The sequence below is a fragment of the Watersipora subatra genome, chromosome 1 (genome assembly GCF_963576615.1).
Source record: "Watersipora subatra chromosome 1, tzWatSuba1.1, whole genome shotgun sequence".
NCBI classification, from domain to species: Eukaryota; Metazoa; Bryozoa; class Gymnolaemata; order Cheilostomatida; family Watersiporidae; genus Watersipora; species Watersipora subatra.
Window position 1 is genome coordinate 56,502,036 of NC_088708.1, and position 12,067 is coordinate 56,514,102.

Consider the following 12,067-nt stretch of genomic DNA (forward strand, 5'->3'; position numbering starts at 1 on the left):
TTTTAAACAGGTCACCTTTTTAAATAGGTCATGTTTTTAAATAGGTCACCTTTTTCATGGATAGACTTCGCATATTAAGCGAGTGGTTTCGCAAAGAAGTTGTGACATAAAATATGTCCTATACCTTTGCTGTTGACAAATAGTTTTATAAATGCTTTTGATGTTTTTAATATTTTGCAATTTCTAAGAAAAAGTGATGGGTATAAATTATTTTTGACCCACTGAAAAGCTAGGCTTATTACAAAGTTGTGTAATAAGTATCATGTGAGTACTTTAAGACTCTTTAAAGACATTGACTTAAATAATATTTTAGAGAAATTTCTTTAAAGTTTTGCAACATTAATGTGTCTACAAAAAGTGTTGTTGCGAAGCAAATGTTTTTATCAACATCTGTTTGCCTACAATTTCTAATCTAAAAGAACAACCTCTCAAATAAATAGACAAATTGGAATCGACCTAAAATACACTTGACATTTATCAAAAGACTTATTTATCCAATGATTAAATAATTGTAAGTGAATCTCTCTAGATGTATTATTCATGTTTTAAACAATTGACACGTATATCTCGCTATGTTTGGTTCATAGAAACGATTTTGTAAACAAACTAGACGTATTTACTTTGGCTGATTCAGTGTGATGTGTTTGCCTGCTTAGAATTCAGCAGCTTGAGAAGGATTTGTACTACTACAAGAAGACCTCTCGCGATTTGAAGAAGAAGCTGAGAGAGGTGATGGTGCGTGCTGGTGAGCAGGCTGCTGGCTTCTCTCTTGATGCACATGTAGAGGAAAGTGGCATCGAGCCTCTAGATCATGAGCATCACAACAGACACTCCCCACGGCCCCATTCTCCAACAGGAACCCACCTTCCACCATTAGGTAGGCGTGTACGTTAGAAATACTAGCCTATAACTCACTATTGCCAAAAGAAGGCAGCCTAATTACCCTTTACATGTATTATTCTGCTCACAAAAATATTGATCAGGTCTTTTCAGCCGGGTTTAGTGGTCTCTAATTTATTGGCCAGCTTTTCTTGTTTGTTAAATCGTCGTGATACTCAGCAAAGTCATTATTGCTGTTGTTGAGAAGGCGGTTGAGAATATGGTGATATTAACATAATACACTTACTGCTGTTTCTATCAGCGGTAGTCATTAGTATTGACATATTTCTAACTGCTCCCTTATACTTTTCGATAAACTAGCAGTCTTGGTTTCAATTTAAGTTGATTTCATAACATAAACAGCACATTTTTAAAAACAATCTTGGTTTTGCACTCAATGCAGTTATCAAACGTTGACAACCCGCATACACATATGGACACACAAAGATTGTGTGACAGATGCGGTACCTTCATTTCAAGTAAACTAAATTTTGAGATATTATGAAATATATTAAGTGCCCTATGAAAAAATTAAATGCTTTATAGACTCGAGTAAAAATTGTTGTTATGTTTTCACAACTAGTTTTCCTTAGTGAATGCTGGGCTTTGAATGTTAATTGGTTTCGGAGTCGCCCTTCTAAATCTTAGTTTTTCTGTAGTTGGGGCAATGTCTCCAGCAACCCGAACTAGCTACAGCTCAGTAGATGGACAACATGTGAAAATATCAAAGAAGGACCTCCGACCAATGAGTCACGAGGAAATTAACATCAGGAGATCACAGCTTCAGTCCGCTCACTCCACCAGGACCTCTGCAGGTGATTAACTTTCACACCAGAAATGGTAAATACCGTATATAGAGGCAACTTCAGATAACTTGTTGGACCAGGTCAGAGGTCACTGTTGCTGTTATAGCTGCAGATGATTTGGCTAGGAGGAGGCTAAGCTGAGGAAAAAGTGTATTTACCTGCTTTTAAGCTAATTTTTTAAACTGATTTCAAACCTAATTTGCTTTTTTCATATCATCAATGCCATTGCCAATCGCTTCATTATTTTTGTCAGCAGACATTTCGATGATAACTTGCTAGCATTTGCTTGTGTGGAACCAGATGAAAGTTTATCGCATTGGACATAAAATGGAATGATTGGCAAATATTAGTTATAGTATTTTTAATCTACTCAAACAATCCTTTGACTGCTTGCAGTATATTTCATATTGTTTTAGAACAATTCTACAAATAAGGTATTACATGTAAATGTAAAGGAGAACTTGAGCTGGTTGCTAGTTCGATATAAACAACTGCCACTCCACTTGATACAAGATCAGCATAAGTTGAATAAAATCACAATAATTTATGGTTGAAGTTGACACTTTAAGCTTTTGATTACAACAATACTAATAGCTATGTTTAAAGGCTGATTGTTCTATCAGCAATACTGGTGATCTTGTGCAAGTGTAGGACTGAGTCTTGCTTATGCCGCACTTCAGCATTTTAATCTTCTATACTGCACTAATCTTGCAAGTCTTGCGACAAACAGGCTTAACACTATTTCTCATGTCCTTGACACTAAATAGCAGTGTGTACTCGCATAGCTATGGAAACTGATCTTACATTGTTTTATACTCATCCAATAATAGCTGATCAAATGATACCTAGTTCTATGAATTTCTTATTTCAGGCTATCTTAAATGGTCCTGTTTGAGCCACTCAATTTTCTTTCAATAGAGCAAGCTTCTTATTTACTGTACTCCATGCTAACTATAAAGTGTGATTGATGATAACAGAACTAGCTGATGGGATGCAAGCGATGCAAAAGCATTTCAAATGACGACACTAACCTGCTGCTCCTAGTACAAATGAAAACTTGCCAAACATTGACGCATGTAGCCACAGAGTTACACACACTAATTTTACTAATAAGCTAGTACATGTACTAATTGGTACACATGGCTTGATACTAATATGTTAAGATTGATTGAGAGAAAAGAAATATTGAGGCTCACAGATTATTAATAAACACCAACATCCACAGCCATTCATGGAAGAGAATAAATTAGTACAGTACTATGCTATATGACTTAAGAATAAGGTAAATGAAGTTGCCCTTATCAGCTAAAAAGACAAAAAAATATACTTTTGTGTGATTGTTTTTATAAAACATAACGTGTTGAGGCTTGAAACAGTCTTTTTTTACTCATTCACGCAGAGAACGCCATAGTTCGGACTTAAACATTGTCACTGGGTACATCATGAACTGATGAACTGTTTAATTATAGGCAAGTTGAACACTCAGATTAACCTGTGGAGTTGAAGCCATAGAAATATTTTTCATTTGGTATTTTTTGTGATAGCTAATCTTGTTGCAATTCCTAGCTCTCTCACTCTTCTGCTTAGGCTGCTCTTTCATCTGTACAGAATTTAGCATGTACTTAAATAATGTCACATTTAACCTACCTGATTTATTGATTTTAAACACAGACCTTTATTCAAATACAATTATACATACCTGTAGCCAATAATATTCCTTAAGGTTTCGTTAGAGTTCGGTCTTAACCTTGAGTATCGGAACTCCTATATCCTTGTTATTTAATAATTCCAAAGCAATGAAGTGATAGATTTTTATTACTATTGCGCATCTTCACATTGGTGCACAAAGTGTAGGAATAGATTATGTTTCAAAACTCAGTTTTTCTGTGCAAATAACATGTAAACTGTTATTTACACCGTTATTCTGTGTAAACAACATCCTATGGTTAATATAACATTAAGCATGTATTAGACATGTTTAATGTTATAGTAGTATGTTTTCACTACCAAGTCTAAGTGAAACTTCTCAGTTTTCATACAGTTGTACTTTCATACATAATCAGTCAGTCATTGCTGACGAGTGTGTAGATTTAAAGTATTCTTCTGTTTATTTGTGTAGATTCACTTGATGGCTAGCCAGAAAAAACGATAGTGGAGACAATGAACTCTGACTGGAAATTACTCTGACTGATCTCTGTGACATCATTCTGATCTCACAGCTTTTTGAAATATAACAATTTGCACTATTGCTGTCCTTTGTATTTTGTTAGCATTATATATATATATGCAAGTCTTCTGAGACGAAAAAACTTTAAGAATCTTCCGTCCTTGCCAACCATTCTGTCGCCATATAGTGAATGTTTTATTAGGAGTATTCATACTTGTACAGAGCATTTTGCTGCTATCTATTAAATTATATTGTGAATGTTTGTTGTTTTTATTGTTTGCAAAAATATAAATCGTATCAGTAAAATAATAGCAAATGAATTGTCTATGTTAAAAATGCTAAAGATTAATTCTTTTGCTTAGGAGGACTCCATCATTATGCTCCATCAATTCACCACATACATTCGGCTTTCAAGATTAAGAGGCAGGTCAGTTAGCAAACCGTGCAGTCTGACGTATCGCGTATCTCTCAGTGGATTATTCGTTCTACGACGACGAGGCTTCTGGGTAACTGGTCTGCTGAAGGCAGCAGAACTCTTCACACTGCATATTTCATGAACACAATTTACGCGAGTAACTTGTGTTGTAGGTGACTGCAGACGTGGTATTTTAAATTCCACCATTGTTTGTGACCTCTGTGGCAGAGAAATCGATGGTCGTAAGCTACTTCCTTTAGTTTGATTTATTTGAGGTAACAAGGTCATGCCAAAGTTTTCCTGCTTCATCGCTTGATCTGTGATGAATCGTCTTTGCATTTGTGACCATGTGAAAGCCGATTTTCTTTCTTCAATAGAGATGCAAGTAACCTCGCGGTCGAGCTTCTGACTCAGAGTGACATTATCATATAGCAGGACTTTAGGAAGAAGAGATTTCAATTTTACATTTGGCTTGTTCGTAGCATTACTCCGAGATTCATTTGACACAGCCATTCTGCAATTGTGAAGGGAGAGCTTACTCTCCAAACAATTCCTTATTTGTTAAGGAAACTATCGACAGTCAAGCAAATGTACATAGTTGTTACCCTAAATCCACACAACTCTGACAAATTTAAAGGAATCTGTAGACTTACTATTTTACTTGTAAGAAGCCACCACAATACTTGGGAGCTTACTGACATCACAAAATGGTGCGATTGTTTCATCAAATCTTTGAAAGTGATGATAATTACAACACTAATAACTTTCTAACAAACATTAAAAACCGATCATTACTTCACCTTATTTGTTACAATATGCCTATCATAATTAAAATGTTAATATATCGCAAAACGTAAAATCTCTGATTCTATAGCTTCAGTTAAAGGTATCGGTGATTCACATCAACTCTATGCAACATAAAAACTTACTGCTCTATTCACAAATGAACCTGTAGCTAATATTCACCAAAACCAGTGATAAGATTGAGACGGAACCATGAATTTCCTTTTATCCCAAACACCTTCAACAAGTTTAGAGACTAACTCAATATATACATGTACATATATACGCAGTGCTGACAGCTACATGTAGTTGAAAACAGTTTGAGTTAATAATCATATTCCTTACCGTTATGAGCCGTCCTGGTTTGCAGCAAGCCTTTGATTAAGAGCATCTCAGAGCAAGCTATTTAAGGTCCTGTGACTAGGCAGCTGCGCATACATTAGGCTAATGCTTGGTTAGCGAAAACAAACACGAATTGTTTGAAAGCCGTAACCACTCAGACTACCTACACGGTGTTTACTTTTTTTGAATAAATTACATTCAAGGATTGCTCTAGTGATGTCTTGAATGGAATATCTGTATTATTCAGATAAAAGAAGAGGTTATATTACTAGCAATCGAAAAGTAAATAGCAACCAATGAATATCAGTGATTTGAATCACCGCAAGGCAACTAGTGAACTCTAATATATACAATAATAGAATTTTCTGATGGTAGTAAGCTTTTGAGGAAGTTGATAGAACTACTCCACCAGGGCTACTCTTTATAGTATACAAACAAGAGGCTCCTGAAGCGCTGACAATCCTTAGGCTTATGTCCACATGTATCACAATTTTACAAACTGGCTGCATTCTTTACTAATGTTAAGATATCGTCGGATGCAGGTTCTTTCTTTCGTCTTTGTCGTTTTCTACATTTAGCAGTTACCGACTGCGTCTCTGTCAACTTGCGCTTCTTTTTCAAACATGATAAGGGATTTTTTCCCTTACGTTTTCTCGGCCGCTTAGCTGTTTCTGATGGTTTGTCCACTCCGCAAGACTTTTTAATATCAATTAAAACTTTTTTAGAATGCTTGGGCAGTGCTTTCTGTTCAATTTTTTCATAGGCTAACGCCTTACTTTTCTCAGAGGGAGGCTCAATGTGAGGAACCTTAGACTTGAGACAAAACAATGGAACTCCGCCTTTCTTTCTGGCATGATCTCGTATCTCCAGATCCTACATAGAAAAAAATGTAATAATTTTAGTAAAGCATCACGCTTGAAGTCGTTGGCATAAACATAGAATATATAAAGTTTAGTGTTATCCATCTATGTAAAAATAACAAGGGCATTGAGCATCTTGTATGGGTTAGTAATACCGAAAATCAACTCTTTTTATTCCAACAATGGCACAGATATGACGAACAAAAGCGACAACGAAAGTACAATCTGATGAAAGAATTTGCTTAATTTTCATATAGATAATCTACATATATGCCTTCACACTGAGAAACTTCTGCAAGCTACCAAATATCTCTGCTGTGTCCATACAACCACTGCAATAGCAACAAAATAGATTCACAACAACATTACCTGAGTACCAACACAGAACTTGTTTTTATCAACACTTTCCGTATTGTTCCTGTACTTGGAAGCGAAGCAATCCTTGACATCTCCAGCCAAAAGATGATTACACGGTATTACAGGGAATTGTTTGAGTATGGTTAGTGATGTACCCCTACTCACGCCTGGAAACCAATCAAAACACGGTATTACAGGGAATTGTTTGAGTATGGTTAGTGATGTACCCCTACTCACGCCTGGAAACCAATCAAATTGAGTCAATATTTGAGATTTGATAAAGATGGTGAATTAGAAAGCTCAATCTGAAAGTAAAATCAAAGACCTATTAACTATACAGTATAGTTAATAGGTCTATGAATAAAATATATAAGAGTTAATGGTTTAGGTTCTGCAGACAAGCTTGACTTTTAATTTGAACACATATTTCAATAAGTTTACTATTAAAGATGAACTTACACTAGTTTGTCCCTTGACTAACTTTGTCAAGAATTAAGCACGAAATGTTTTGATCCCTTATTTATTAGCAATATTTTTGGTATATGATAAACCGTGTACAACTATCTGCCAACGAGTAAGTCAACAGAGCAGAGTGGTTGCATTAAAATGTCTTTTCAATTAATTTTAATTGAGTATTATAAATACGTGTTCTGGTTGCATCAAAATAAAGCATCAATGTAAAGGCGCAACAACAATGAACAGCTTAGATAGTATTTACAATTATCCAATTATTTATACGCCTGACTGACTGGCTTGCTTTTATCAAGAAATCTTAGCTTTTACTCTGCACCGTTCAACAAAAACTGTTCATGTAAAACGAGATCCATCATTCAAAAGTTCTAAAAAGAAAGAACGATGCTCTTGGGTCAGTATTAAAATTTGACCGACGCACTTTTGTAAACTATAATTTTGATAGAACTAGGAAAGTTGTATTTGGATGCTGCAACTGTAACATTGTAAACTGCGCGCAAGTTGTCTTTTAGATTAAACTAAACTCATATACAGTGAACGCTCTTACAATGTGAATAATCCGTTCTGGGAACGTTTACGTTATAGTGATTTTATGTTACATGAACAGTAAAATACATGTAAATTGCCTAATCCGTTCCAAAAGCTTTCCAAATTTACCCCTTTGCCCCTTCAATAGGAAAATACTAAACTCAACTTTTTATCTTATTGGCTGTAATGTGACTGTAGTATTATTGGTTGGTATTAACCATTGTTCTGCTTTTTCTCATCCCTTTCACTCAATTATGGTCCATGAGTGCGGTAATCTTACAATAAGTTAAGGGGAGCGCACACCTCAAATGTCAATTTACATTGTTTTGCTCATTTTTTCCAGACAGCAAATCTATTTTGCTAAAGAAACATAACAAAAATAATGTATACGTCTAACATAAGTAAAACAACAATACATTTTTACTATAACAAAAATGGTGTTTATTGGTTCGTCCATCTATTCATTTCCAGGGTTCAAGGTTATGATAAAAAAATAGCTTTCGACAATACTCCAGCTTGTGACATTCTGATCGTTAGACTGACACTAGCAATCTGCATCAATCGATCGCCTTTAGGCATTTTTGAATAGAAATTGCGCAGTTACTGATTCTCTGTGCTTAAACGACACACCTGGCGTTCGCTCACGGCAAACTAAGCAGCCAGGGCTCTTGTATATATAATACGCATTGTTTTTTCTTGGAAGTGCGACAAGAGAAAAAGCGATATTATTAAAGGCCTGCTAAGAGATTCTCGTTGTTTAATCAAATTTGAGAACATGCATTGATTTGACACTTATATGAAATTTTTTACGTAGTACAAAGCCAAAACTTTCATACATTTTTTACGTTGTATGGAATATATGGTATAGGAGGTAAACTTATAGAATCCTCTAATGTATAAAGGATGATCTTATCCTGATTTTGCTCAAACATGAAATGTGTGAAAAATTGTGGTAAAAAGCGGAGTCATAAGGAAAATCTTATTTTAGATGCAAAATGTACTAGCTGTAATATATGTCATGACAGTCAAAATGGTATATTCTCCCTGTTGCCATTCACTAATGATACCTTAGAATCCAGTGAAACCCGACTTTCAATTTCCTAATAACATACATGTAACTATGATTAAAAAGTGATGAAAAGCATTTGAATGAAAAATTCTTGGAAATAGCCGAGATTTGCGTACGAACATGGAACAAAACCAAAGCTTCCAGAATTTGCGTAACTCAGCCGAAACAACCACACGTATAATGGGTGATGTCACCGATTAAATTCAAACTCAGCAAATGAATGCAGTTTCAGCTATTTCTTTTCCTTTGCTGAATTTGGACTCATGAATGCCTTGCTTGTCAAAAAATGAAGCAATTATTGAATTTGCTCATAATAGGAATACAAATTTAATTGGCAAGCAAAATTAGGGATGATAACAAATTAGTTTAGCATTTTGCAATAGCATGGTCATTGCATACTATAATAAACAAAATGCATTGCAGTAAACTTCTGTGTATCTACATTACAGTTTGATCATCAAACATGTGCTAATTAGCAAGTCACATATAATGAAGCAAGATTCAGATTTATTTGAAAAACAAACTTATTCTAGTCAATCAGTTGATCTATTGTATTTTTATAAGTTTCCTTTTTTGAAGGTGACATGACTCAATTGAACAAAGCACAAATTACAGCACTGTGTTCCAACTTTCTTTATCTAATATAACAATGATAGTAAATGGTATGAGAGAAAATCCTTATTAACATGTAAAGCCGTGAATTTAGATATGGCTTGCATTCTGATGATTATTTTAAAACTTGTTTGGAGACACTTGCTACAATGATGCTAAATTTTTTAGTACCCCTTATACATTTTTGAACATTATAATTCTTTTGCATACTATCATTGAGATTAACTATCCTGTTAAATGATGCATAATTTCTCTACTAATCTGCTTCTTTTTCGACATATAGTAATCCCTCCTACTTTGAGGCGTCAACTATTCCAGCTTTACTGAGTTTTTCATTTTTATTTACTCATGTTTAAACGTTGTAGTTGTTTTCTTGTTTTAAAATGAATACATACAGAAGTCAGCAGTGTAAAACAGTACAGTATATTTTACTGTCACTATATGACTCCAGGGCGTTCTTTCTACCAGCAGTAGCCTTCATTTGAATATGTATAGCAATACACAGCTAGTGTCATCACTAAGGCATGGATGTGGAATACACATGATATTGATATGAAAACTTCCTAGCAACGAGCTTGTTGATGTTAATGATAAAACTTAGTCTTTTACAAGAATAGTTTGAACGCTTTTCATGTAATGAATGTAAGTTGGCCATATCTACGCCTTCATTAACAGATAATCGCCAATAAATGCTTTCTATCATTTTGCTATATTCATACTGATTGGCTCAAAAATCTTTAGCATTGACTTTGCCTTTTTAGTTTTCATACTGGTCATGCTTTTCCATTCAGTTCTCGCTAATCTCTTACATGTAGCCGTATTGTATATGCAATATACTATTTAAGTATGCCATGTGTATAAGGACATGTACATGTGACACACTAACACATAAAAATCTAGTTTCCCATTTGCTACATTCCCATTTCGTGAGTGGGTCTAGAACATAACCCCTACAAAGTAGGAGGAAGTAATGTATACATTCGTGAGTTTAAATACCTCGTATTACCTCGTAGGATTCTTCACGCTAAACCACCTAGGGATGTAAGGGGCGTGCCTCAATTAGACCCAAATGGATTTTTTCTTTGTAAAACAATGTTCCAGTAATTGGTTTCATAATTAGAATCTATGAATTAATCTTACATAGAGGTCTGCAATTTAAGGTCTCGTATTGTCTTTGGTAAAAATAAAATATTTAGCATAAATAAAAATAGGATTCTTCACGCTAAACCACCTAGGGATGTAAGGGGCGTGCCTCAATTAGACCCAAATGGATTTTTTCTTTGTAAAACAATGTTCCAGTAATTGGTTTCATAATTAGAATCTATGAATTAATGTTACATAGAGGTCTGCAATTTAAGGTCTCGTATTGTCTTTGGTAAAATAAAATTTTAGCAACTGCTATTAACCACCCACATTTCGTCAAAGCCTTGTTTTGAGAATTGTCAAACATCTTTCCAGTTTCGATAAAATAGTCAGCACGCATTTAGAGACAGCTATTTACAAATTTACAGTTTATAATGGGTTACCACCAGTGTATTGCTTAGTTTTAAACTCGAGATGGCCATGTTTTGAAATATACTATATAAAACTAAAATCAATCTTAAAATAGTATACAATCCACTCTACATGTGCAACAAGGCCTTACCAGTTTAGTTTAGGACTACAAAAATGAATAAACTACCGTTTCTGCTTGTTTAATCAATATGAACAAAAATGTAATTTTTTCCCTTTTATTAGACAACTCTTAAAATACACGACACTGCATTTATTATTCAACAACTCAATACCATAAAAATCGTTAGATACAAACATCCGCTCTAAGCCTAGAAAAGATTCATTACTAATCAGGTGTAAACTTGCCGAAACGTGATTGTAGACTTTCTACCTCCGACAAGGCACACTTAGTTGTATAAATCTTAACATCGGCTTGAAACAATTTTGGAATCTGCTCGGCTAAATTTATATGATTCGCATATGCAGCATTACAGAGAGTGCCATCAATTAACAAACGGTAAGGACTTTCTATTTCAAAGTTAATTTTATAAAACCGTAATGTCTTTTGGATGTTTTTAAACCGTTTTCCTTTCATGGCTAATAATTATACTACTCGCGAGCAGGCTCGATCGCTCGATCACGTTTTGGCGAATTGAGTGTATTTGATGGCAGCTTGACGGATGTGTTGGCGTTATTTTTACACTAGATGATCATGTGCATTGAGTAGAGCGTAGACGACTATTTCTTCGCTGTAATTTTGTGCCGCAAGTCGGATAACTCGGCTGGTCAAACGTAGATAGCCTTACTGCTGAACATTTTGAGGGATAGGTGAAGTTTATTATGGTAGTTGATGGTAATATTTAGTTTACACTACGACTCCATTAAACAGCATACCTTGTGTGTGTTTAAGAGGCATCGATCCGAACATACAGAGTCACTGCATTAACCCTTTCTTGCATGACGTCCTCATATGAGGACAAAATACTACATTCAAATTTTAAACCTAAAATTTAGAAGTTGCTTTTTCTTGTATCATTCAATCAATATTCTACAAATTGTTCTCTCCTGTCGTACTGTTATTGAGGTCATGGGAAGTAGGTCAAGGTGTGGAGGGATATCTGAAGTCAGGCAGCTGTGCAGAAGGTGAGTTTGCTAATTATCAGTGATTCTTTTGCTATTTTTTCAGTTCCTCTTCTTTTTGGAAATGTGTCCTTTTTTTCTGAGCTTGTTCAGTCTTTCGGGTGAGTGATTGAAACAAAACAATGTTGTTCACACACTTGTAAA

The 12,067-nt window shown here is 34.8% G+C and overlaps 2 protein-coding genes across 2 annotated transcripts in view; one reads left to right on the plus strand and one right to left on the minus strand.

Annotated features, from left to right (window-relative positions):
* The window catches only part of LOC137385844 (kinesin-like protein KIF27), a 63,776-nt gene extending 59,536 nt beyond the window's left edge, over positions 1-4,240 (plus strand). Inside the window, exons 30-32 of the mRNA XM_068072417.1 lie at positions 657-877; positions 1,539-1,694; positions 3,805-4,240. Of these exons, the coding sequence (XP_067928518.1) occupies positions 657-877; positions 1,539-1,694; positions 3,805-3,821 (394 nt within the window). The 3' untranslated portion in view covers positions 3,822-4,240. The remainder of the gene's footprint in view (positions 1-656; positions 878-1,538; positions 1,695-3,804) is intronic.
* A 1,187-nt stretch (positions 4,241-5,427) lies between these two features.
* Positions 5,428-11,412, minus strand: LOC137385845 (rRNA-processing protein UTP23 homolog). Its single transcript, XM_068072418.1, has 3 exons — positions 11,150-11,412; positions 6,622-6,776; positions 5,428-6,265 (listed from the first exon to the last, which is right to left on the minus strand). Exons 1-3 carry the CDS (start codon positions 11,376-11,378, stop codon positions 5,885-5,887), a joined length of 765 nt encoding a protein of 254 aa, XP_067928519.1. The 5' UTR covers positions 11,379-11,412; the 3' UTR covers positions 5,428-5,884.
* Positions 11,413-12,067: the final 655 nt, after the last annotated feature.

What these genes read in the sequence shown, in the direction of transcription:
- LOC137385845 (XM_068072418.1), bottom strand. Translation starts at nt 11,378, where the DNA reads ATGAAAGGAAAACGGTTTAAAAACATCCAAAAGACATTACGGTTTTAT. An exon ending in AAGTCTACAATCACGTTTCG is followed by an intron (nt 6,777 to 11,149) that starts GCAAGTTTACAC and finishes ATTGGTTTCCAG; the next exon opens with GCGTGAGTAGGGGTACATCA. An exon ending in AGTTCTGTGTTGGTACTCAG is followed by an intron (nt 6,266 to 6,621) that starts GTAATGTTGTTG and finishes TTTTCTATGTAG; the next exon opens with GATCTGGAGATACGAGATCA.